This window comes from Mesoplodon mirus, assembly GCF_964341445.2.
Source record: "Mesoplodon mirus genome assembly, chromosome: 16".
NCBI lineage: Eukaryota > Metazoa > Chordata > Mammalia > Artiodactyla > Ziphiidae > Mesoplodon > Mesoplodon mirus.
In genome coordinates, this window is record NC_138992.1 from 66153664 (window position 1) to 66180219 (window position 26556).

At 35.6% G+C, this 26556-nt stretch overlaps 1 protein-coding gene across 7 annotated transcripts in view; it reads right to left on the reverse strand.

Annotated features, from left to right (window-relative positions):
- The window catches only part of CSPP1 (centrosome and spindle pole associated protein 1), a 115790-nt gene that overhangs the window by 28026 nt on the left and 61208 nt on the right, over positions 1-26556 (reverse strand). For all 7 annotated transcript variants that reach the window (XR_014291568.1, XM_082600899.1, XM_082600902.1 and 4 more), the window contains 7 exons: positions 24486-24615; positions 21536-21683; positions 11382-11534; positions 7582-7694; positions 3856-4005; positions 3347-3493; positions 419-523 (listed from right to left, as the gene is read on the reverse strand). Coding sequence is in view for 6 of the 7 variants with exons in the window: in XM_082600899.1 (XP_082457025.1) it covers positions 419-523; positions 3347-3493; positions 3856-4005; positions 7582-7694; positions 11382-11534; positions 21536-21683; positions 24486-24615 (946 nt within the window). In the remaining variant the exon portion in view is untranslated. The remainder of the gene's footprint in view (positions 1-418; positions 524-3346; positions 3494-3855; positions 4006-7581; positions 7695-11381; positions 11535-21535; positions 21684-24485; positions 24616-26556) is intronic.

Below are 26556 nucleotides of genomic sequence, written 5' to 3' on the forward strand. Positions count from 1 at the left end.
CTTCCTCCTCCTCTTTATAGCAAATTCCTACTCATTCCTCAAGAGTCAACTCAAGGATCAACCCTTCTGGAACATTTTCCTGGCGCTTTTCTGATTGTAGCTCAGTCTAAAGTATAAGGGACTTTATTAGCATAGCTACAGCTAGCTAGAAGACATACTACCAGAGAAAAGGCCTTCCTGAGGGGCCTGGACAAGTACCACTTGCTAAATTATGATTTCTCAAAAGAATTTAAACTTTGGGGCACCAAGTATTATCATTTATAACTGAAGGAACAGACAAATCAATGTAAACATCATCTATATTTCAGACGTGAAAAATGTAATCTAGCTAAGTAAGATGAATAAGAAAATCTCATTCAATACCCGCAATCCAAGATAACTTAGTGAAGATGAATAAATCAAAAGAAAGAGTATATACTTGAATAAAGGAAGTTATAATGCTGTCAACTGAAGGAGGTCTTTGGAGTTTGCTTGCAATCTTGTTCTGAAGAGCAGGAACTACAGGAGAAGGCTGTCTCAAGTGCTGAGGGGGAGAAAAAAATATATATATATATATACATACACACACACACACACCCCAACGTATGTCTATGTGTGTATGTATATATACACACATCCCAACATGTATGTGTGTGTATATATACATACACACATCTCTAAAATCTAGATCTCTTGTCACCAAGAGCATCACAGATCATGATAAGAGTTTCTATGTCTCCGTAAGGAAATAAAACAGGGTTTCAGGTTATAGTGTAATAAAGCTAATAGTTCCCAACTTCGTATTAAAATCAAAATGCTGAAAACATAAAAACTCCCAACAAAATACAATAAGAATTATCTGGATAAAAATAATAAATGTATGTTTATAAATGTGGATGTTAAATTGTTCATTTTGCACAGTACAAAATCAAATATTACTTTCACTAGTGACTTTGATAAAATTAGAAGTATATGACAAAGTTTAAAAAAAAAAACTCTAGGTGACCACAGGCAGAATTATAAAGACAAGTTAAACCTTCTAAAGGACTGTAGAGAATGAAGCAAAGAAAGCATAGTCCACATAATTTTAAAAAAACAAACAAAAAAAACAGACAAACAAGTAACTGTCAAGGAAACAAAAACCAGAAAGTCAGAAATTCAATTAATATGATCAAATATATTGATTATGATAGTATAACTCTCAGACTAGGATTAAAAAAACAAATTTTAACAAACTAAATAAATATACAGACTGAAAAATTTTAAATGCAGACACAAAAGTAAAAACTAAGAGTAAACAAAAATATGTATCAGGCCTACATAAATTTAAAAATGACAGCTAGCAATGATAATTTCAGAATTGAGGGCAGAATGCATTAAATGGAACAAAGCTGGTCTAAAACTTTATGGTACTTCACAATTAAACTATAACAGTCATAAAATTACATATGCCTAAGAAATAGCTTTTTTCTTAGACATAATAAGAAAGTGGCAGAAACACAACTGTGAGAAACTAACAACCTTCATTCTCAATCAATTTTATAATAAAATATTCTCTGCTTTCTGATCAATTTTGCTATAAACCAAACACTGCTCTAAAAAACAAACTATCAATTAGAAATATGAATGATATGACATTTCAATGATACTTTAAAAGGATGAGCAACTATATATATCCTAAAAATGAAGGATACTGCCTAATGTTCCTGCAATACTGAAAATAAAACAAAAAATACAGATCTCACTCATAAATTCCCTTTTTATTTATTTACTTATTTATGGCTGCATTGGGTCTTCGTTGCTGCACATGGGCTTTCTCTAGTTGCTGCGAGTGGGGGCTACTCTTAGTTGTGGTGCACGGCCTTCTCATTGCAGTGGCTTCTCTTGTTGCGGAGCATGGGCTCTAGGTGCACAGGCTTCAGTAGTTGTGGCACGTGGGCTCAGTAGTTGTGGCTCACAGGCTCAGTAGTTGTGGCGCATGGGCTTAGTTGCTCTGTGGCATGTGGGATCTTCCCAGAACAGGGATTAAACCCGTGTCCCCTACATTGGCAGGCAGATTCTTAACCACTGCGCCACCGGGGAAGGCCCTATAAATTCCCTTTTAAACAACATTTCAGCAAATTCAAATTGTGAATACTTATTTCTATCATCATAAAACCGTGGGGTGAGAAATCCAGAGAGTGTATTTGCACCAGAAATGGCTCATGTTACCTACAGTAGGTTACACATTGAACAATGTAGCAAATCACATCATAAATACACCCAAGGAGCACACTGGTTAAAAGTAATCTTTTTGTCAATTCTACTTATAAGAAATCATGTCTGTATAAATCTAAATTTCTGAAAACAATTTTTTAAAAATTAAATTGGGCTAAACGTACAAGACATAGGGTTTTTCAAGGTGTGGTTCACAGGCCAACTGCATCCAAACCCCTAAGGGTTACTAAATCACACTTAGTAAATCAGATACGTTGTAGATGAGACCCGGAAGACACATTTTTAATAAGTCCCTAGTGATACTATACAAACAAAATTTTAAATATAGCTTTGAAATATGAGCAAGGATGTGAACTGGATTTTCATAAGGGCCTACTGGCTTTCTAGAGAGAAAACTCCTAATAGCTTTAACTCACATGCCTAAGTGTGAACATCAACCCCCATCTCAGAGACATGGACTTCAAACCAGTCTGTGGGGAGCCACAAGTTTCTTTTTTAATTTCCAATCCATTGTGGACAGATGTGTAAAACAGAGTAAGACTGAATTACAGTTGACCCTTGAACAACATGGGTTTGAACTGCACAGGTCCACTTATACAAGGATGTTTTTCTTCGTCAAACACTACAGTACTATAGTCAGTGACTGGTTGAATGTGCAGGTGTGTAGAAACCGCAGGTATGGAGGGCCAAATATAAATTACACACACACAGATTAATCCCTGCATTGTTCAAAGCTCAACTGTACTAGATAAATAAAAACTTTTAAAAGATGTTATACAATTCAAGCCCAACTATTTTAGAGATTCAACAGACATAAAATTACATTGAAAAATTGCTACAAAAGTTTCCAAACACCTTCAGTCGTGTCATGAACAGTTTGGAGGATGCTAGTCTACGGACTATGGGAACAAGACTAAGAATGGCGACAGAAAGTAAGCCTATTCTGTTCATAGCAGGGAAAATACAACGCAGCACAGTGACATCATCTAGTACAGGAAGTTCAGTGCACTGCACCCAGAAAAAGTACTATGACGAAAGGAGAGACAAAAGCACCTTCTCTGCTCTCTCCCTTTTGCTAACTACTCCACCACTCTCACAGTGAAAGTGGGTTGAACTACGGGTTCCATAGACATTTCTGTCTGAAACTTACCTTTGTTTCTTCACCAATTATATTTTCTCTTTCATAGTACTGCTGAAGTTGTAGGTTATGTTTTTCTTCTTCTTCTTTCTTCTTTCTTTCTGCTTCTTTTCGTCTTTCTTCAGCTAACCGAATAAGCTCTTCATTTTTCAGCCTTTGCTTTAAAATAAAGAGAAAAATATACACTCCATACACATGTTCTATAGTTCATATTTGTTTGAAATAAAGAGATAAAATTGAAGGTATAGATGATATAGTGTTCTTTAAATAAAAAAGTTGTCTGCTTAACAATAAAATATTAGGCATCTATTATAACATCCTAGTTGGCCTAAACTGTTTTTCATCTGTAAAAAGAGTCACCATTTATCTCTTTTCTTAATTTAGTCTTTCATTTTTATAAAATAGCATCTAACAAATGGATATGGATCCCTTCTCCTTTGTAAGTAATAAATATCTTTTCAAGTCAAAATAAGGAGTTCACTTTCGGACTAAGTAGAAAAATACAGTAGGTAAAAACGCACCTCTTCCTCTTTCTCCCTTTTCTTTTCCTGTTCCTCTTCATACTCTTGCTGAATTCGTGCTCTCTGTTCTGCAAGCCGTCTCTCTTCTTTTTCTTCGGCAATTCTCAATCTCTCTCGCTCTGCTTCTTCTCTTTGTTTCTTTTCCTCAATCTAAAGAATTAAACCTAGTTATTACTTTGTGAAACTATTGAAAAGTTAGAATACCACTTAATTTACCCTATTATCAACATTTGTGCCCTCTTTTTGTAAGTAAAAATAAGTTCCTAAATTTTTCAGTTTCCTATATTTTGTTAGGGAGGCCACATGATGTAATGTTAAGAGCTCTGAGTAAAATTCCAGCTCCATCAGACTGCGTGACCTTAAGAAACTTTCTTGTTCAGTTTTGTCATCTGGTAAAAAGAGTTATTAACATCTATACCTCAAGGTAGTACTCAAAGAATTGAAATGAAATAATGTATATAAAAAACATAAAAGTTCCTCCTATGTAGAAGGTACTTAGTAAATAATTCATGATTACATTATTCTATAATGACTGCTACTATAACGTCTCAAAGTTCCTTGCCGTGATTAGTATCCTGAAACAACAGTGAAATATTTTAGCAATCACTCTTTAAGTAGGAATCCCTTCCCTAGAATGGCCTTTCTCCTTTCCTATCTACTGGCAAGGTAAATGAGGATTTTAGCCACAAGAATTCATAACTAAGTTTTGTTTGAATGCCACTTGGGGCCTGCAGTGCTGAGTATTCTGGGGGAATATTCTAAGACAGAGTCTAAGATCTGAAAGGAAGAGGACCTTAACAGATAGTCTACATCCTCCATGAATGAGATAGAGAAGAATGACAGCACGGGTACTGGGTATTCATGATGCTGGTTTAAGGATAACAATAGATTTTCGTCCCTCTTAAGTATGGATTGATTATGACTATTCATATTAGTTTTACAGTTCTTGTCTGTATTTCCTCTAGCTTCAAGGTTGCTGTATTTAGTGCTGACAAACTTTTGAGCTATAAGAACTGTAGTCTTCATATATGTGCCATGATTTTACATGCTAGGGCTTTTTCCAACATTTCTTTCTCACAACACTATTAAATATGTACAATCCTAATATTTAATACTAAGTGGTGTGTACGTAATCACGTCTTCAATTACAATAGCCCTAGAGAAAACATCATTTATGATCCATACAACAAAACCTCACATTTAATACTCAGTTCCCCCTTTTTCCTCCTCCATGAAAAAAAAAATCACTATGACAAAGTCACTTCTCCATTAATGGGTCACAATCATAAATGGACCTCACACCTTATGAATCCACAGAAATATCATTCCAACAAAAATGCCACACAGAAGTTCAATGGAAAGAAAAAAGCTATCAATCATCCAGGTCAGTGGTTTTCAAACCATATAACACAAAAGTGCTTCAAGCGTCCTGAAAATATTTTATTAAACTTGTTAATTATTTTTAAAGCTGCAATTAAAAATGACATCTAAACACTCACATGTGTTATTTACCAAATTTTAACCACATGAAGACTTCTGCTGCACTAGCTTAAACTAATGGTATAACATTTATGCAGACATGGAGCTGAGGCTTCCTTTGCCATCTTTGTGCACAGATTTAAACACTTTATAACATTTCTTTTAACACTTAAGTTTGGGGATTCTTTTTGTCTGACACTATATTGTTGATATTAAAAATAAATACCATTTAGCTATTTTACATTTTCATAGAGTTCTGGATTAGATTTTGTTTGGGGGCAAAAAGGGCATTTTTAAGAGGCTGCTAAAAGAAAAATACATAAACCACCGTTTTATACGGTGGGAGAAGTGAAGGCTGAACTTATTCTGAAACTAATACAGTCAAAGTTTCCCCCACTACTAGTAGCTTTTTCCCAGAGGAAAGACTTCCTAGAGCTAGAATCGTAACTGTAGTACCTCTAGATATGATACTTAAAGTCAGGAGACTTGGGTTCAAGCACCGGCCTCACAACTTGCAAGCTCTGCCACCAAAGGTGAGCCTCATCCTGTATTTTAGTTGGTCATAAAATAAAAAGGGTAATAACTTCCTCAGAGAGTACTGAGGTTTAATAAGATACTATATGTAAAACTATCTTATAAATAATAACAGGCTACAAAGTGGCAAGACTTATTTTTCCCTGAATTCTACCCTAGACCATGCTAACACTCAGTAAGTATAATAGGAACTGCATAATTTTGACTTGCTATCATCATGGGCAATATACCAGAGGGTCCTTCAAGTTCAAAAGGTGATTCTGTGACCCTCAATCTGCTGCTACCTGACTCGAGTGGCCAGTAACCTTGGGATCTCTGATGCTACTCTCTTACAGTCAATATCTCTATTCATTCTGTCGATCCTTAGAAAGGTCTTTCCATCCATTTCCACCGTCACCACTCTAGTAAAACACCCCTGCTTCCAGTCTTTTAAATCCTCCAAAAATACATCCTCAACAGTAATGCCTGATCAATCATCCTTAAGACTACATCCATTATGTCACTGCCTTAAAAGTCCACAATAATCAGGATCAGAAAGATGGCATGTTTGAATAGAATCTCTGTAAGAAGAATTTGTTTAAGAGGTTGGGATTAGACTGGAGAGCCAGAAGTGTCAGAATAAAGAATATGGACATTTTCTGTAGAAAAGAAAGGCTACTGTCAGGTTTTGAATAAAGAAGAAAAACATGAGAAGTCATATCAAAGGAAGATTAACCTGGCCACAGGATTAATCTGACACTGGGATGTAAGTGTGGGTATGGAGGGGAGGGAGGTAAGGAGAGAAAATATTGTGAGCCCGCTATGAGCAGGCCTCTCACTCACCTCAGGCTCCATACCAAGGGTGGCCACAGTATGAGAGTTCAATAAATCTGTTTGCTTAATAAACACCTGATGCTCAAGTATCTTCCTTTGGGCAATTTCTAGTACTTTAAATACTATTTGCTTATATATATAAATGAGGCAAATAATTGCAAAATGTGATTACATTTAATATTTATTTATTTACAAACTATACAACTGAGTCAAGAATATCAAATCATTTACAAAAAACTAATTATTTTCTACTAACACATGTAAGCATCTAGAAAGATTCATTCTATGCCTAATAGGTGAACATTTTAAGTGTTTCACTTTTAGAAATTTCAGCATTCTTTAACACTTAATGATTTAATAAAATTTAAGTCAACTGGTATACCTAACATGTCTCCCTATTCCTTTTTCAGACATAAGTAGAATAGTATAATAATATAATAATATAATGTAATTTATATCTTATATAAATTAGATATTTTAGTAACCTCATGGCATTTTAGAATTTATTCTTTATCTTGTGGATTAAATCTTTGCAAGTTTAGTTTATTAAAACTCTTATGGGGACTTCCCTGGTGGCACAGTGGTTAAGAATCCACCTGCTAATGCAGGGGACAAGGGTTCAAGCCCTGGTCCGGGAAGATCCTACATGCCACGGAGCAACTAAGCCCTCGCGCCACAACTACTAAGCCTGTGCTCTAGAGCCTGCGAGCCATAACTACTGAGCCTACATGCCACAACTACTGAAGCCCATGCGCCTAGAGCCCGTGCTCCGCAACAAGAGAAGCCACCGCAATGAGAAGCCCGCGCACCACAACAAAGACCCAATGCAGCCAAAAATAATTAATTGTTTTAAAAAAACTCTTATGAAACTTTGAAACTGTGATCAAGTAAGCATTTCACCTGAAAACGAAGAAAATTCTTGTATAATTCCTGCTGTTTAATCTGAAGTTCAGTTGGAGGCTCACCAAAAATATTTCCCCGAGCAAAAGGAGAGCTCTGTGTTTGCATATGACCTTGAAAGGGAAATTTTTCAAAAACATACCATTAGCCAGTGCTTAGAAAACATAAAGGTTAAAGAATAAAGACTTTGCTAATAAATTCAAATCTTGAAAACAATGTGCTAAATATGGAACTCCAGAGGTTAAACTCAGAAGAAGGCTGAGATTAGAATCTAAAGATCAGATAAAAAGTAAAGAGAGAAAAAAAATGGTGAAACTAAAATAAAGTTAATACACAGTTGGAAAAGCATAACATATCTATACCTGAAAGACATCAAGAAAACAGAAAAGCTAATAACGTAAGCAACTCTCACTGCAGCAAAGGCTTTAAAGTAAAATTTATAGAGAGAAAAAAAAGTACATGTTTAAGTTCTTATTTATGAATATAAATATCCTTTTCTTAAGAACACTGCTTAATTATACACTAAAATGTATTATGTATACACATACAAAATTTTTCTAAAATTGTTTTTAAAAATCAGTAATTCCAAAAGTGGATTCCCATCCATGGTTTAAAGAACAGATTAGAAAGTTAGCTCCAAAAACATTTTTTACAAATTAAAGTATTTTAATCACTGCAATACTTTTTATTTAAAAATTCTATCAGATTAATGAGATATTAACATGAAAAATAAAAATATGCTATATATTACCTATAAATAGTATTAAACATTCTGGGAAAGGGAAAAAATTATTTCATAAAAGCAACCTGGAAAATAATTATACCCCAGGGGTCTCTTCGAATGCAGAAAAAAAAATTGGTGTTTAAGCCTCACATAACTTTTTATATCATTTTTTAGTTTCCTTATACCATCAATCTAAAGCATTTATTTCTCTCACTCGTATAGTGTTTGCAGGACAACTGCTTTGCAGTTTAGCTGTCATTTAGGTCTATTTTGCCTTTGTATTTAAATTTATTAATGCTTACTTGAATAGATCAGCAGAAAGGCAAATCAATACCTAAACATTAAAATCTTATGTTATGGTGGAAAAGCTGATTAGCAAACCAAAACTGAGTAGTTTGTTTCACTTTGATGATCACTCAAATTCTAAACCATTGAGGCAATTAGAGAAAAATATTATTAGAGGCAGGCAAGGTAAGTTCTTTCAAATATAAAAACACTATAAAAATAAAACCAAAGGGAAACACATGCTCTAAACAAAGAAAATGAAAATGTATTCAGGCATCATAACAAGCGAAAAAATAAATTTAAGCCAAATTAGTATGGACTTTATCAACATGGTTTTTCATCCAAGAACCATAAAGTAAAAGAAAAACAACAAACATTAAGAAGGGTCTCAGAAACAGGCCTAATGAAGACAAAACATTAGAGGATAATGAACCTTAAGTATACATTATAATATTCAACTCTCAGGTATATTCAAGTTCCCTTAAAGCCTTTAAAATATTACATGCCACATATGTATGTGTATGTCTGCACACACATACATATGTATACACACACACTCCTACACATATATGATGGCATACCAACAAATTAGGTGACTCTCAATAGTTTTTTGCATTCAGAAAGTCTGTTTTAGGTGAATTCTTAGGGAATGAAAGTTAATTTAGGAAATTTCAATTCACAAAAGGAAATTTTAACATTTTATGATTTTATATGATTTCTTAAACTAGAGCATCCTGGCCAAAACAGCTGCACCAAAACCCTGGTACTGTACAGAAAGGCAATAGACAATAAATTCTGCTATGCATATTCAACCATCAAGCTTGTGCTCCTTCTTGGGAATGGGTCATGGAAAGCTTTGATTTTTCCAGTGCTTTTGCTTTGTAAGCAGAGCTAGATGCCTAAAGTGTTAGTACTATGACAGAGAAAGTTCTAGGCTAAGAGAGGACTACAAACAATACAGGGTGTGGAAGAGAAGGATAGAGAAGGGATCTCTACCACTGATCTCAATAAAGACTACCAGAAGCAGAAGCCAATGAAGAGAAAAATAATGATAATCAGAAAGAGGTCAAAATTCTCTTCAATAAAACGGAAAGGTGTTTTGATGCTGCTATTGTACACTGAATTATTACAGACTCAGAGTGAGAGCCAAGTTAGTAATTTCATCAAAATCAAAAGTTCTAATTTTAGGGCCTCCCTGGTGGCGCAGTGGTTGAGAGTCCGCCTGCCGATGCAGGGGATGCGGGTTCGTGCCCCGGTCTGGGAGGATCCCATATGCCGCGGAGCGGCTGGGCCCGTGAGCCATGGCCGCTGGGCCTGCGCGTCCGGAGCCTGTGCTCCGCAACGGGAGAGGCCACAACAGTGAGAGGCCCGCATACCGCAAAAAGAAAAAAAAAAAAAAAAAAGTTCTAATTTTAGTACTCCAAAAATCAAAACTAGATCCACTGTGTAAAAATCTATTGTGGATCAAAGTAGGAAAGCATTTTCTTGTAATTAGAGATCAAACAGTGATACAGGCTGTCCATGGAAACAACCAACCACACATCTCGTGAAGTGTTCAAAAAGGCTGCAGAGATCAGTGCTACCATCAAAGGCTTGAAAGATGCAAGGCTAGTAATTCTAATCAGAGCTCACCATTTAGTCTGCCTATTTGGCCAATGTGCATTAAAAATATTTTTTTTTTTTTTTTTTTTTTTTTTTTTTTTGCTGTACGTGGGCCTCTCACCGTTGTGGCCTCTCCCGTTGCGGAGCACAGGCTCCGGACGCACAGGCTTAGCGGCCATGGCTCACGGGCCCAGCCGCTCCGCGGCATATGGGATCCTCCCAGACCGGGGCACGAACCCGTATCCCCTGCATCGGCAGGCGGACTCTCAACCACTGCGCCACCAGGGAGGCCCTAAAAATATTTTTAAGTTTTTAAAAAACTGTATGATTAGTCAGGGACATTTTAGAAAGACTTCCTAATATAGAGTTCTTTTCTAGTCTAAAATTAAAATTTCTGTGAAAGAACAAAAGAGAATTTGTCATAAAAAAATGGTAACTTTTAAAGGCACCAAAATATAGTGTAAGGTGGTATATTCTTTAAACTTCATTTGAATTTTAAATATGTAACATACTTTCACATATACTTGATAAAGAAAGATGATGACAACTTTTCCTGGCAAGTCATAAAGAAAGATATTGAATAATCTTCAATTTACAGAATCTTTAATTAAAGGACCCTGTTTAATAGCAAATCAAAGATATTTGCTTATGAAAGGCAGATGTGACCAGAAGTCACAGTAAACTTTTAATTACTTCATTTATTTCTTTGTATATTGTGGTTTTATAAGGGAGGGCAACTGATTATGAAACAAAAAAAATGAATTTCACTGTACAATTTATCATACATCTGATATGATTTCACTAATTCAAACTAATTCTGATGGTATAAGAACCCATAAACTTTACCAGACTCTGTATGGGTAGAAAGACTATTTGATTTTAAGAAATGCCCTCCCCATCAGCAAAATAAAAGTATTAGCAGCAGCTAAAGTATACATAAGCAAGTAATAAAGCTGAGAAGAAATACATATTAAGGAGCAAAATGTATTTATTCACTTTTTTCAAAGTGCCTATGTAGAAAAGTTATTGTAAATAGCATGAATAATGTGTTATGCTTCCTGACTCAGAGTAACCAAATTCTCAAAATCATAAGAACTTTCTTGGAGAACAGAAGAGAAATGTTACTGAACAACTTTAGAAATGTAAAAAAAAACCCACAAAAACAAAAGAATAGAATGTGATTAAAAACCTGAGTTTTTATTTGCAGAATCTTCTAGGTTCTCAGCATTTGAAGTGGCTAAATTTTGGTCTAGAGATACAACAGCCCTTTTATCTTCATATGTTCTTGCATCTGGGTTATGGTAGGCATCTATATTTTGTCTGTGCATCCTATTCAAATCAGCTGAGAGGGAAAAATAAGCCATTTATTTCAATAAATGCATTTCTATAATTAGTATACTTAATACATTTTCTTAAAGTAGGCAAATGGAGAGAAAAACAATAAGACAGAGCTGGAATAATTCAATGGTATCTTGGTGCCCTGAAAACAGAAACAAAATTATCAAAACTTGTAAGAAATTTTTCAAAAAATAACCTTACAAAATAAATTCAAAATCAGTAGAGAACTTAAGAGTATATGGATTTTTGACAACCCATAAAAACCATATTCATATCTATGTTACTTCAGAACTTTGAATATCTTAAATACAGAACAAACATAGTAACAATTCAAAACAAGTCATAGTGAAATTTACCTAACATTATTAGTATTCCTAATGAAAAAGTATCATGTGGAGTGGAGTTTTAAAATATAACCGCAAATTTTTTTACAATCCTCCCTTAAAAGATGGAGCTCAATTCCCCTCCCCTGGAGTGTGGGCTGTTTCTTATGAAAAGGATGCTGCATGCACAATGATGGTCTATGACTTCTGAGGCTACTTCATGAAAGACAATATGTTTCCACCTTGCTTGATCTATTGGCTCACTCACTCTGAAGAAGCCACCTACCATTTCAAAAGGACACTTAAGGAGCTCTAAAGACAAGCCCACATGGCAAGGACCTGAGGCCTCCTGAGTTGAGTGAGGGAGCCACATAGGAAACAGATCTCCAGTCCCAACCAAGACTGCACACAACTGCAGCCCCAGGTGACATCGTGGGCTGCAGCCCCATGAGAGATCCTCAGACAGAACCATCCGGCTGAAACACTCACAAATTACTGACTCAAGAACTGCAAGATAATGTTTTTTTTTAAATACTACACGTTAGGGAAACACAGCAATGGATACCACATATGCACGGCAAAAATCTGAGCACATAAGACTACATCAAACAACCAGTCAATCTTAAAAACAGACTTGAATGGTTATAGAACGCAAAAGCTTTAACAAGATAAAAAGTAGTTTTTCTCCACAAAACAAGTAACTGAGATAGTATGGCAGCAGTGAACGTGAATATAAACCTGGATATAAAGTGCTTATCAGAAAGCCTGTTATGTTCAAGGATGTATTTTTAACATGAAGCACAGTTCGAATACCAGATAGAACATGGCAAATAACACATGAACATTACCAAAGAGAGAGAGTTCAGAATCAGGAAAGTTCACATCCTTGCTGCTGCTTTTAAGACAGGTCGGAGACTTCCCTGATGGTCCAGTGGTTAAGACTCCGTGCTTCCACTGCAGGAGATACAGGTTCGATCCCTGGCTGGGTAACTAAGATCCCACATGCCGTGTGGTGTGGCCAAAAAATAAATAAAGTAATTATTAAACTAATTGTCTGATGCACCGATGAAAGAAAGAGAGAGAGAGAGGGAGAGAGGGAGAGAGAAAGAAAGAAAGAAAGACCCAGAAGAATAACCCAGTTCCTAATACACATACAATAAATGTCAGGTGAAGAGAGGACAGCACTGCAGAGAATGCACAGGACTCAAAGGCAAGAACTGTCAACCCAATTCAAAGAGGATGAACACTGAGTAAAAACCATTAAATTAGAAATTAGGACATCAGTTATTTTTGAAAATGTAGCATCAGTAGAGTAGTAGGAACTAGACGTCATTTTATAGAATCTGAAGCAGTAAGAGGATGGTAAGAAGTGGCAGCAACAAGTTCAGACTACTTTTGGAGTGTGTTTTATGTAAGGGAAGTACAGCAAGGTCAAGAGCAGAGTTTCTGTTTCTTTATTTGTGCTGAAGAATATAAGTTAACCAAAGTATGTTCAGAGCTGGAAGGGAAGGAATTAGTAAAAAAAAAAAAAAAAAAAAAAAGAAAATGCAAGAGAGAAGGGACTGGCTGAAAACACAGAGAAAGGCTGATTCCAAGAAAACTTCCAAGTGCCAAGGAGTGGTAAGGCAAGAATTAGTTAGGTACTCCTGAAATCATAGCCAAATCCTGGGATCTATCTGAATATGGGAGGTAAATGAAACCAGAAAGATGATGGGAAAGTTAAGGTCATGAACTAATGAATAGCTGTGGTCTCAAAAATGTCATAAAAGTGAAACAAAATAACTCCAATGGGAAACCAATATCTCATTGTCATCCAATTCACTAGAAGAACATAAAACCAGCCTATGTAAATAAGTCACTATGAATAATTATACATATAATATTCTTTTTTATATTACAAGAGTGTAATATATTAAGCTCACTCCTTCCAGACGATACCCATACCCAGAGCTCTGTTACCAAACTAGTGAAAGATTAGGGAATAAAATATCACTTTGATATTCACCTACACAAACTATAAAGTAAGAGAGATATATCCTACAAGTAAACACTATAATAAACTTCAAAATCAATAACATGTTTTAATTTACTGTTGTGATTAGTTTTCTCAACTATTAGAATAATAGTCAATGTATTTATATAAAAGGAAAATTAATTTCATCAGAGTACATAATTATTCTTTAAGACAAGACTATCAGATTCAGCAATCAAAACAAATCCATATTGCTTTTTATTGGAAAAGATGATTTGTCAATCAGTTGGTCACTCCTTGTCTATCTTTTTGCGAGGCAGTAAAATAAAAGGTATGAAGTCAGCTAAAAGATGAAAATTTGAAAAAGCACTTTGGTCAAAAGTGTAATTTGCCAACTGAAAAGGTATCACTGAAAATGGGCATTTATTTCAAATGTATATCATCATATCATTTAATATAATATTGCTAGCATTACAAGAATAATTCTACAAAGAAAGGAATAACAAAAGAAAATGTTACAGATTCATGACTGGGAAAATAATTCTACTCTCTGAACAATTTATCAGACCAGGGCTGAATTATATGATACCTACAGGTAAACAATACATAAATAGTAATTAATTCTTTTCATTCCTTATTTTATTTTATAATCTTTGCTTTTTTATAAACCTAAATGAATACTTTGAAATTAAAATTAACTTTACAAGTTACTCTTTGTACTTTGGTGGAAAATAACAAACATTTTAGACAAAATGGCTAAGATATGTTAAACAGTACCATAGGCCCCGGATTATTCAGCAATCTACGGCTGGCACACACGCTCTTTTATAATGAATCAATTCAGAGGGCTAAAGAAAATTTCCAACCCTGGCACTACCAGTACGTTACATATTTCCAAATTAACCTCATTGTTAATACATACACTTACTTACAGAGATCACAGTCTATAAGGTAAATAAAAATATAATTGGTAGTCCCTAAAATAAATCTCATAAACTTAAAAACACTGAAATAACAAAGAAGTATATTCTCTGAACAAAACAGAATATATGCTAGAAGTGAACAACAGAAAGCTATCTGGAAATATGCCCAAATATTTGGAATTTTTTTTAACATCTTTATTGGAGTATAGTTGCTTTACAATCTTGTGTTAGTTTCTGCTGTATAACAAAGTGAATCAGCTACATGCATACGTATATCCCCATATCCCCTCCCTCTTGCATCTCCCTCCCACCCTCCTTATCCCACCCCACTAGGTGGTCACAAAGCACCAAGCTGATCTCCCTGGGCCATGCAGCTGCTTCCCACCAGCTATCCATTTTACATTTGGTAGTGTATATATGTCAACGTTACCCTCTCACATCGTCCCAGCTTACCCTTCCTACTCCCCGTGTCCTCAAGTCCACTCTCTACGTCTAGGTCTTTATTCCTGTCCTGCCCCTAGATTCGTCAGAACCACTGTTTTTTTTGTTGGTTTTTGTTCTTGTTTTTTTTAGATTCCATATATACGTGTTAGCATATGGTATTTGTTTTTCTGACTTACTTCACTCTGTATGACAGACTCTAGGTCCATCCACCTCACTACAAATAACTCAAGTTCGTTTCTTTTTATGGCTGAGTAATATTCCATAGTATATATGTGCCACATCTTCTTTATCCATTCATCTGTCAATGGACACTTAGGTTGCTTCCGTGTCCTGCCTATTGTAAATAGAGCTGCAATGAACACTGTGGTACATAACTCTTTTTGAATTATGGTTTTCTCAGGGTATATGCCCAGGAGTGGGATTGCTGGGCCGTATGGTAGTTCTATTTTTAGTTTAGTTTTTTTTTTTTTTTTTTTGCAGTACACGGACCTCTCACCACCATGGCCTCTCCCGCCGCGGAGCACAGGCTCCAGACGCGCAGGCCCAGCGGCCACGGCTCATGGGCCCAGCCGCTCCGCGGCATGCGGGATCCTCCCAGACCGGGGCACAAACCCACATCCCCTGCATCAGCAGGCAGACTCTCAACCACTGAGCCACCAGGGAAGCCCGATTTTTAATTTTTTAAGGAACCTCCATACTGTTCTCCATAGTGGCTGTATCAATTTACATTCCCACCAACAGTGCAAGAGGGTTCCCTTTTCTCCAACCCTCTCCAGCATTTATTGTTTGTAGATTTTTTGATGATGGCCATTCTGACCAGTGTGAGGTGATACCTCATTGTAGTTTTGACTTGCATTTCTCTAATGATTAGTGATGTTGAGCATCTTTTCATGTGTTTGTTGGCAATCTGTATATCTTCTTTGGAGAAATGTCTATTTAGGTCTTCTGCCCATTTTGGGATTGAGTTGTTTGTTTTTTAGATATTGAGCTGCATGGGCTGCTTGTATATTTTGGAGATTAAGCCTTTGTAGTTGCTTCATTTGCAAATCCAAATATTTGGAAATTTTTAAAACTCACTTCTAAATAATCAGTGGGTCAAAGAAAAATCAAAAGGAGAATTAGAAAACTGAATTGAATGAAAATGAAAATATAACATATCAAATCTGATATACAGTTAAAGCAGTACTCAGAGGGAAATTTGTAGCATTTTTAAATGCATATATTAGAAAAGAAATAAGGTCTCAAACCATAATCTAAGCTTCCACACTAAGAAATCAGAAGAAGAAGAGAAAATTAAAAGCACAAAGCAAACAAAAGAAAGAAAATAGTAAAGAGCAAAAATCAATGAAATAGGAAGAGAAGAACAACAGAGAAAAATCAATGAAAACAAAAGCTGGTTCTATGAAAAGATCAATCAAATAGATAATCTCTAGGCAAACTGGTTAAGAAAAAGGAAAGAATATAAAAGTTACAAATATCAGGAATAAAAGAGAAGCAGGAGCCATCACTATAGATTCTACAGAGCTTAAAAGAATAATAAAATATTATGAACAACTTTATGCCAAAAAATTCAAAAACTCAGAAGAAATGGATAAATTCCTCAAATGATTCAAACCACCAAACTTCACGATTTGGTGTCATGATTTCTAAACATTGTACTAGAGTTCCTAACCAGGGAAAAGACAAGTAAAATAAGTAAAAGGCATTCAGATTGGAAAAGAAGAAATAAAACTCTGTCTACAGATAACATGACTGTCTACATAAAAAAAAAAAAGAAAAAAAAATCCTAAAGAATCTGCCGAAAAAAAAAAAAAAACTACTGAAACAAATGAGTGAGTTAACCAAGGACAATACACAAAAATCAACTATATTTCAATAAACTTGCAATGAGCAAATGGATATTGAAATTTTTATATGTATCTTTTAAAACAGTAACAAAACACATTAAATACTTAAGTATACAATTAACAAAATAGGTTTACAAAGCAGAACCACAAAATATTGCTAAGAGAAGTTAACTAAGACTAATTAGTGGATAAATATTCCACATTTATGGATCAAAAGACTAATATTGTTAAATTAAGATGCTGGCTTTCCCAAAACTGACTTATAAAGTCAATGAAAAATCCCACCCTGCTTTTTTTGTGAAGGTTGACAAACTGAGTAAAATTTATATGAAAATGCCAAGGAAGTCAAGTTGCCAAAACAATCTTGAAAAAGAAGAACAAAGTTCAAAGACTCACACCTCTCCATTTCAAAGCTTACTACAAAGCTACAGTAATGAAGAGAGTAATAGGGCATATGGACAGACATCTACATCAATGAGACAGAACTGAGAGTCTAGAAATAATTTTATGGTCAACTGATTTTCAGCAAAAGTACCAAAGCAATTCAAAGGGGAAAATGTTTTAAAGTTGACTGTGTGATTTTAGCACAACCCTATGAATATACTAAAAACTACTGAATTGTATATTTTAAATGGGTAAATTGTGTGTTATGGGAATTAGATCTCAATAAAGCTATTATATATATAAAAACAAAAAAGAGACAGAAAGAGGAACTGTCAGACTGGAGGAGACTAAAGACACATGACAACTAAATGCAACATGGGATCCTGGACTACAGCCTGGAACAGAATAAGGATTTAGGGGAAAAAGTGGTGAAATCCAAATAAGGTCTATCGTTTAATTCATAGTATTGTAACCATTTTAATTTTCAGTTTTGATCACTGTGCCAAGATTACGTAAGGTGTTAACATTAAGGGAACCTAGGTAAAAGGTACTCTCTATACTATCTTTGCAACTCTTCTATAAGTCAAATTATTTCAAAACAAAAAGTTACAATGAGATGTCACTACACACTTAATAGAATGACAAATTTCTAAGACAATCTCAAGTGCTGATGAGGGTTCACAGCAACAGGAAATCTGCTCTGCTGGTGGGAATGCAAAATGGCACAACCACTTTGGGAAAAGGTCTGGGTGTTTCTTACACAGGTAAACATACACTTATTATATGTCCCAGCAATTCCATTCCTAGGCATTTACCCAAAAGAAATGAAAACTTATGTTCACACAAAGACCTGTAAGTGAATGCTTATAACAGCTTTATTCATAATAGTCTCAAACTATAAAGAATCCAAAAGTCCATCAACTGGTAAATGGATAAACAACTGTGGTGCTTCCCCACAACAGAATACTATTCAGTAATAAAAAGAAATACACTACTGACGTATATAACAACATGGATAAATCTCAAAAACATCATACTAAGTTAAAAAAAAAAAAAGGCATAAAAGGCAATACTATTGTGCCAGAGTGCAGATCAGAGACTGACAAGGGTATTGGGCTGGATAAGTTAGAAATGTTCAATATCTTGATTATGGCAGTGGTTACCAGAATCAGTTGTCAAAACTCAATGAACAGAACACTTTAAAGGGGTGAATTTTATTGTATGCAAATTGTGTCTCAATAAACAGCATAAAAACAAACATAAATCTAACTGGGGCAAATATAATACATAAAAGAAATACAAATATTTAACCAAATATATGTGAAGCAATCTTGCTATTAATCAATTAGAACTATGAGATATTTCTGCTATCTTTCAAATTGGTTAACTATTAAAAAATTTTTTTTTTACTATTTTTCTCTTGGTGTACAGGTTTTTAAATTTTTTAATACACAATAGAGTCAAGTAACATCACCATAATCAGGATACAGAAGAGTTCCATCACCCCCAAAAACTCCATCATAGTTACTCCCTCTCCTCAGCTATCATCTTTGGTAACCAGTGATTTGTTCTCCATTGCTACAGTTTTGTCATTTTGAGAATATATGTGTATGTAACCTTTACAGAAGGGCTTCTTTCCCTTAAGACTTCCCTTGAGAGTCTTCCAAATTGTTTTGTGCATCAATAGTTCATTCTTTTTTACTGCTGAGTAGCATCCCATCATGTGAATGTACCACAGTTGTTTATCCATTCACCCATTGAAAGACATTAGAATATACTAAGTTTTTTTATGGGAACTTGAATAAAGAATTTTAATGAATAAAGAACTGAGAAACAAATTTTAAGTGTAGTACAAGTAATCAAAATGAGAGGTATTTACTCTAAAAGAGTTGATGCTATGTTAAAATTGTATGAGTAACAGATTTTGATATTTTATTAATAACTAGTTTACCTTATAAAGAGATCTTTCTTAGAGAGCGAAGATAATGGTGAACATTCAGTTTCTTTAATTTGTTTGTAATAAAAGATCAAAGATGGAACAGGAGTAATTAGAAAAGCCAGCAGCTGAATTAGTTACCCAACATAACCCCTGTTATATGGTCTTGGCCATCTCATGAAATAAAGCAAAACACTGAACTTTACTACATATTTTAAATAGAAAAATTATGTTCCCTCTCTCTCTAAAATATAACAGCCACATACAAAACAAACTAATATTCTTTAAGTGATGAGTTTACTTGCTTTGAAAATACCATTAAAAAAAGAGTTCCACTGCATTTGATAAAACAGCACACCTTTTTTATTTCATGGCATGACTGTAGCATTAAAGAAGCAAACTAAACATTACCACTAAAAGTAAAATATCTCAGAAAAGTTTGCTCCATTCCTGTTAGGTCAAGCAATTCTAAAACAGTATTTTGTAATTCAAAACAAACACTTATCCTACTCACTTCCACCAATTAAACACACACAAAACACTGTAATTGTATTGTCTGAACTGGAAATAATCTTAGAGCAAGCTGGAAACTTCTAGGAAATTATTCCAGTGTTTCCCAAAGTTTCTGTTACATAAATAAGCACTTCCTTCGTGGTAACTGTTATGTTTCTATCAATTTACAATTTAAATTTAATAGCAAAGACTGGGTAGATGCTTATCAATCTCATGTCCTCCTCCTGGGTATAAAGAAACCAAAACTTCCCAGCCTCCCAAGCAGTTACTTTAGAACCTTATAACTAGGTCTGAACAATGGAACAAAGACAAAAGTGATATTCCTCCACTTTCAGGCCAGGCACCAGCAAAATTCTCAACTTGTTCTCCCACCCTCTGGACCACATCTGTGCAGCTAGAAATAAAGGACTCCAAAATGGTGGAATGACACAATGGAAGGGGCCCACATTCCCAAGTCACCTCTTGGAGGAGAACCACCCAAACAGCATCAGAATGTAACTTAAGTGAGAAGTAAACTTACACTGCCTTAAGCCTTAATCCTCTGAGAAATGGGAGTTCTTTGTTAGAGCACTTTTCGTTAAATGCCTTTACTTTCAAAGGAAATGTTATAGTACTATCCATTAATGGAAAACCAGTGTTTTTCTAATATATATTCAAATAAACATTTAACTTCTATGCTTATCTATGCATCACCTAAAATCACCTCACCTATAAAGAGAGAGTAAGAGTTCTAGTCTTCAAAACTGTGAGGAAAGTATTTATGAGGTGAAGAAAGGAAAGGAATAAATCCTTTGGAAAAGAAAAGAATTATCTCATTAATTTAAGTGGGCCTCAAATATATCTTTTTTTAAAAGCCATCTTTAACAAAGAATCAAAGGCATAATACTTAAGAACTCTAATAACTCAGTACCCCTCAAAATCTTCTGATTGCATCACTCAGCTATCCCTACAACAAAGCATAAACCCAAATAATGTGAAATTTACATTTTTACCATTTTAATGGGTTTCTAATTATTCATTTCTCATTTCCAATTAAACAATTTTAAAAAACCCATTATCTTTCTCTGCTTTTATTCTAAGCTAAAAGCTAATCAGAGACCATTCCAATATATATAACAAGTTATATAAAGCGTCTTTTCAAAGTGCTTGTTGTGTGATTTCTAGATGGAACATTTTTAAGAGTACATAATTGAAAGATAAATCAATATAATTCTGCAACCTGCCAAAACTTTCTGAGGCTAGATCTTTGTCAAAGGAGTCCCTGCATTGTGCAAGTACATGGCATATATGAATTAAATATAACATCCCCCCACTACACCAGATCACTTATTTTAAAGACGTCTTACCAGTTTAAAAAAAAATTGCAATAAGGGTTTTATTGTTTTTACTAGAAAACTTTTAAAAATTCTAACTACTAATTTGGGTAAAAACTTGCCAACTAACATGAACTTTTCTCTGCAACTGAGTTATTATCATTGGAAGGTGAAAAATTTGTAATAAAGATAAATGAATAGTAATCTGAAAAATACCTCTTTTGCATTAAGCTGTACAAAAAGAGACCCTGCCTTACAGACTATGATTGTCACTTTTTTCTACTCCCCATTCTTTTAAAAAGTTAAACTTAGTTTCTCTTAAAAACAACAAATCAATGGAAATAACATACTTATCAGATTTCCTTTTGCATCTCTCAGAGGAGCACCACCTCCACCTTTCCCCCAGGGGTTATAACTTCTCCTTTCAGCTTCTAATTTAGCTTCATATTCTTCTTTTTCTTCTCGTTCTTTCTTTCTTCTTTCTTCTCTTTCTCGAATCTTAACAACATTAAGAAACATTCGTAATAAGTGCTGACAAGTGTTCTGATACAAAAAGGTAGTTTTAATATCAGATTTTATTTTTCTTATTAGAGAAAAAACTGGATTTTTTTTCAGTATACTTCACTATAAAATTTAACATCACAAATATATTTTAAAACAATTTAAGGGGCTTCCCTGATGGCGCAGTGGTTAAGAATCTGCCTGCCAATGCAGGGCACACGGGTTCGAGCCCTGGTCCAGGAAGATCCCACATGCCGTGGAGTAACTAAGCCGGTGCACTACAACTACTGAGCCTGCGCTCTAAAGCCCACAAGCCACAACTACTGAGCCCATATGCCACAACTACTGAAGCCCGCACGCCTAAAGCCCATGCTCCGCAGCAATGAGAAGCCTGGGCACCACAACGAAGAGTAGCCCCCGCTCACTGCAACTAGAGAAAGCCCACATGCAGCAACAAAGACCCAATGCAGCCAAAAATAAAATAAATTTATAAAAAAATAAAATAGGGCTTCCCTGGTGGCGCAGTGGTTGGGAGTCCGCCTGCTGATGCAGGGGACGTGGGTTCGTGCCCCTAGTCCGGGAAGATCCCACATGCCCTGGAGCGGCTGGGCCCGTGAGCTATGGCCGCTGGGCCTGCGCGTCTGGAGCCTGTGCTCCGCCAGCAGGAGAGGCCACAGCAGTGAGAGGCCCGCATACCACAAAAAAATTAAAATAAATAAAATAAAATAAAATAAAATAAAAACAATTTAAAAACACTTTGATAGCTGGAATATATAGCTGCTACTCCCTCACATCATGTCACTTGAGTCCTTTCCAGCCACTGGTGCCACTTTGGACTAAACCAACTCCATCTTCCCACCCCCCAGCTTCATTCCCTCCCTAACCTCACCAGTTTCATGGGGACCAACAGAATCTCCCGACTTCCTTTTTTCATCTACCCTATCATAGGATCTGACCAGCAACAAACTACTCCTCACACCTCATGAGATCTGGGCCAACTACTGCCTATACCTCACCAGACCTACTCTACCCTGGGCAAACTCCATTCCCTAAATTCAAAGCTGTTGAAGGTTCAAAGCTCTCTGGAGAGTGTTGGGCTATTTAAGTATACTTTATGAAAGCATAAAAAACAAATACAGTCTTATCATCGTCAAGTATAAGCACAGGGTTGGTCTCTAAAAACATAAATAGGCAATGAATAAAGATCTACATTTTGGAAAGTTACTTTTAAAATCATAACCATATGCATGGAAAATTTAAGCAACTACTCCAGAAAGGCCAAGGAAGTTATCACATACATAAAATAAAATTCTAGAGTCGGGAAATCTGGTTTTGTCAGTGGTGTTTTTAATATGCTCATTTGAAAACTGACAGATAAATGCAGTCTTTTGTTTGTAGAATCATAACACACACAAAAATAATGTTGGTAATTCTGTAATTTAAAAAAAATCCACCTTCCAAGGAGGTTGCCCAATGTAAAAAACTGAACAAAAAAACTGAGCTTTGGAAGAAATCCAAGTGAAACTTTGTAGAAAAGTACCTCAGGTGAATATATACCTAGAGTTCCAGGGTCTTCTCTGGAGGAGATATGAGTATTCCCCTCAAAATACCCATACATCTAATACAGTTACTCTTTTATTTTTTTAAGCTATTAATTTATTATTATTATTTATTTATTTATTTTTGGCTGCGTTGGGTCTTCGTTACTGCGCACGGGCTTTCTCTAGTTGCGACGAGCGGGGGCTACTCTTCGTTGCAGTGCGCAGGCTTCTCATTGCAGTGGCTTCTCTTGTTGCAGAGCACGGGCTCTAGGCGCACAGGCTTCAAGAGTTGTGGCACGCGGGCTCAGGAGTTGTGGCTCGCGGGCTCTAGAGTGCAAGCTCAGTAGTTGTGACGCATGGGCTTAGTTGCTCCACGGCATGTGGGATCTTCCTGGACCAGGGCTCAAACCCGTGTGCCCTGCATTGGCAGGTGGATTCTTAACCACTGTGCCACCAGGGAAGTCCCTGATACAGTTACTCTTAAGTAAACCCTCTCCAAACATTACAAACCACAACAGAACATTATCCTCCTCCCTAAGCATTCTACCTCTTTTTTCCCTACCCTCAGTTCACAGCCTCATTATTCTCTCAGATTACAACACTCAGAATTATCTTCAAGCCCTCTGTTCTTTCCCCATTCCCTAAATCTAAGCCCTATCAATGGAACCCCAGAATTGTCTCTTGGATGCCCTCTCCATCTTCCCCACCTGGTTCAGGGCCTTGTTACCTCCTGGCTGGACTACCTCAATAGTTTACTAAAAGGTTTCTCTGCCACATCTCTTTCCCAACCGTCCATATCAGAACCAGATATCTTCCTAAAAGCCACATCTACTCATATCAACTATTTCTTTCACTCTTTGGTTTAAAATGTCCTCCCTTTGGTTATTGGTAACAAGATGAAACTGAAAACCCCTTATTAGCTATCCTTCACAATCTAGCAAAATCTAACACTCCAGCCCCTTCTCCTACATCAATTCCATTCACTGAATACACCAGGAATTTCACATTTATTCACTGTATAACGTGCAACTCAAATATCATCAACCATGTGAAGCCCTCCTAGCAGCCCAGGCAATTATTCTCCCTATCCCATGCATTCCAGTCTACCTACATCAAACCTTATCACACTGAATTATAAATGAATGGAATTTGTTCTCCTCTGCCACACTCTGAGTTTTAACAGACCACTGTACTAACACATAAGATGTTTAACATTAGATGAACAAACAAACGAATGAATAAAAAAATGAATGAATACCTGCTGTTGCAAAGCTTCTTGGTAAGACTGAAGTGACTGTTTTGAAGGCTTTGGTTTACCTTCAAAAAACAATCCTGAATTTATTGCTCGATCACTTGTAATTTTCATTTCATTCTGTCCAACCGTACTCCTACATCAAATACACAATAATCCAGATTCATTTATAACAAAACAAGAAGAAAATGCAACACACCTTTGAAATAGCATGGCATTTAAGTACATTTAAAAAAGGGAAAGAGTTTCTCTACAGTTCAAAGAGAAATCCTTAAGTAAATGACCCCTATCTCTGCTTTCACAATTAATGGAACTTCCAAATTTACTGAATCTATTTGTTGACCTAGGTGGCAGTTACATGCAAGTAAAACTTTCACATACAAATAAAAACAGTTTGTGATAATTCATCAAGCAATATACGTATTACTTACGCACCTTTCTGAATGCGGTGGAAGTCCCTCTAGTAATATCATAACTAATGACTTACTCAATAAATTTGCTCCAAAATAAAGTATTGAAAATAACTTCCTAGACATTTCAAGAATAAAACAGTATAAATACAGTAAAGAGTCTGACTATCCCAAATAAATTTAAAATTTTTAAAAACTTACAAGGAATCAAAAAAAAATTTTTAACACATTACAGTAATATAAACCTCAAGGAATAAAGTACTATTTGTTTACAATACATGTTAAAATACAGGAACATAGCCACTTTGAAGAAAACAATATATTTAAATATCTTTATTATAAAAGATAAACTCAAATATTATTTTTAAAATAAAACTATACTAATAAAAAAGAGACTACAAAAGGCTCCTATCTCCGAAAACAACATCATCACCTTTTTTTTTTTTTTTTTGCTGGCAGAAATAAAATGTGCACTTTATTGTTTTGGGGATTTTTTTATATTTATTTTTTATTTTTTATACAATTTTAAAGGTTATTTTCCATTTACAGTTATTACAAAATATTGGCTATATTCCCCATGTTGTACAATATATCTTTGAGCTTATCTTACACCCAAAAGTTTGTCCCTCCCCATTGGTAACCACTGGTTTGCTCTCTATAACTGAGTCTTCTTCTTTTTTGTTATATTCACTAGTTTGTTGTATTTTTTAGATTCTACATACAAATGATATCATACAGTATTTGTCTTTCTCTGACTTTTTTCACTTAGCATAATGCCCTCCAAGTTCATCCATGTTGCTGCAAATGGCAGAATTTTGTTCTGTTTTTATGGCTGAGTAGTATTCCATTGTGTATATAAATCTCACCTTCTTTATCCACTCATCTGTTGATGGACATTTAGGTTGCTTCCATATCTTGGCAAAGATAAGTAATGCTGCTATGAACAATGGGGTGCATGTATCTTTTCGAATTAGTGTTTTTGTTTTTTTCAGATATATACCCAGGAGTGGAATTGCTGAGTAATACAGTAGTTCGATTTTTAGCTTTTTGAGAACTTCCATGTTGTTTTCCATAGTGGCTGCACCAATTTACATTCCTACCAACAATGTAGGAGGGTTCCCTTTTCTCCACATCCTCACCAACATTTGCTAGTTGTGTTCTTTTTAATGACCATCCTGACAGGAGTGAGGTGATATCTCATTGTGGCTTTAATTTGCATTTCTCTGATGCTTAGCAATATTAAGCATCTTTTCATTTGCCTGTTGGCCCTGTGCACGTCCTCTTTGGAGAAATGTCTATTCAGGTCTTCTGCCCATTTTTTGTTTTTTTTTTTTTTGCAGTATGTGGGCCTCTCACTGTTGTGGCCTCTCCCGTAGCAGAGCACAGGCTCCGGATGCGCAGGCTCAGCGGCCACTGGCTCACGGGCCCAGCCGCTCCGCGGCATGTGGGATCCTCCCGGACCGGGGCACGAACCCATGTCCCCTGCATCGGCAGGCGGACTCTCAACCACTGCGCCACCAGGGAAGCCCTTCTGCCCATTTTTTAATCTGGTTGTTTGTTTTTTTGATGTTGAGTTGTATGAGCTGTTTATATATTTTGGATATTAACTCCTTATCGGTCATATCACTTGCAAATATTTTCTCCCATTCAGTAGCCTGTTTTTTCCT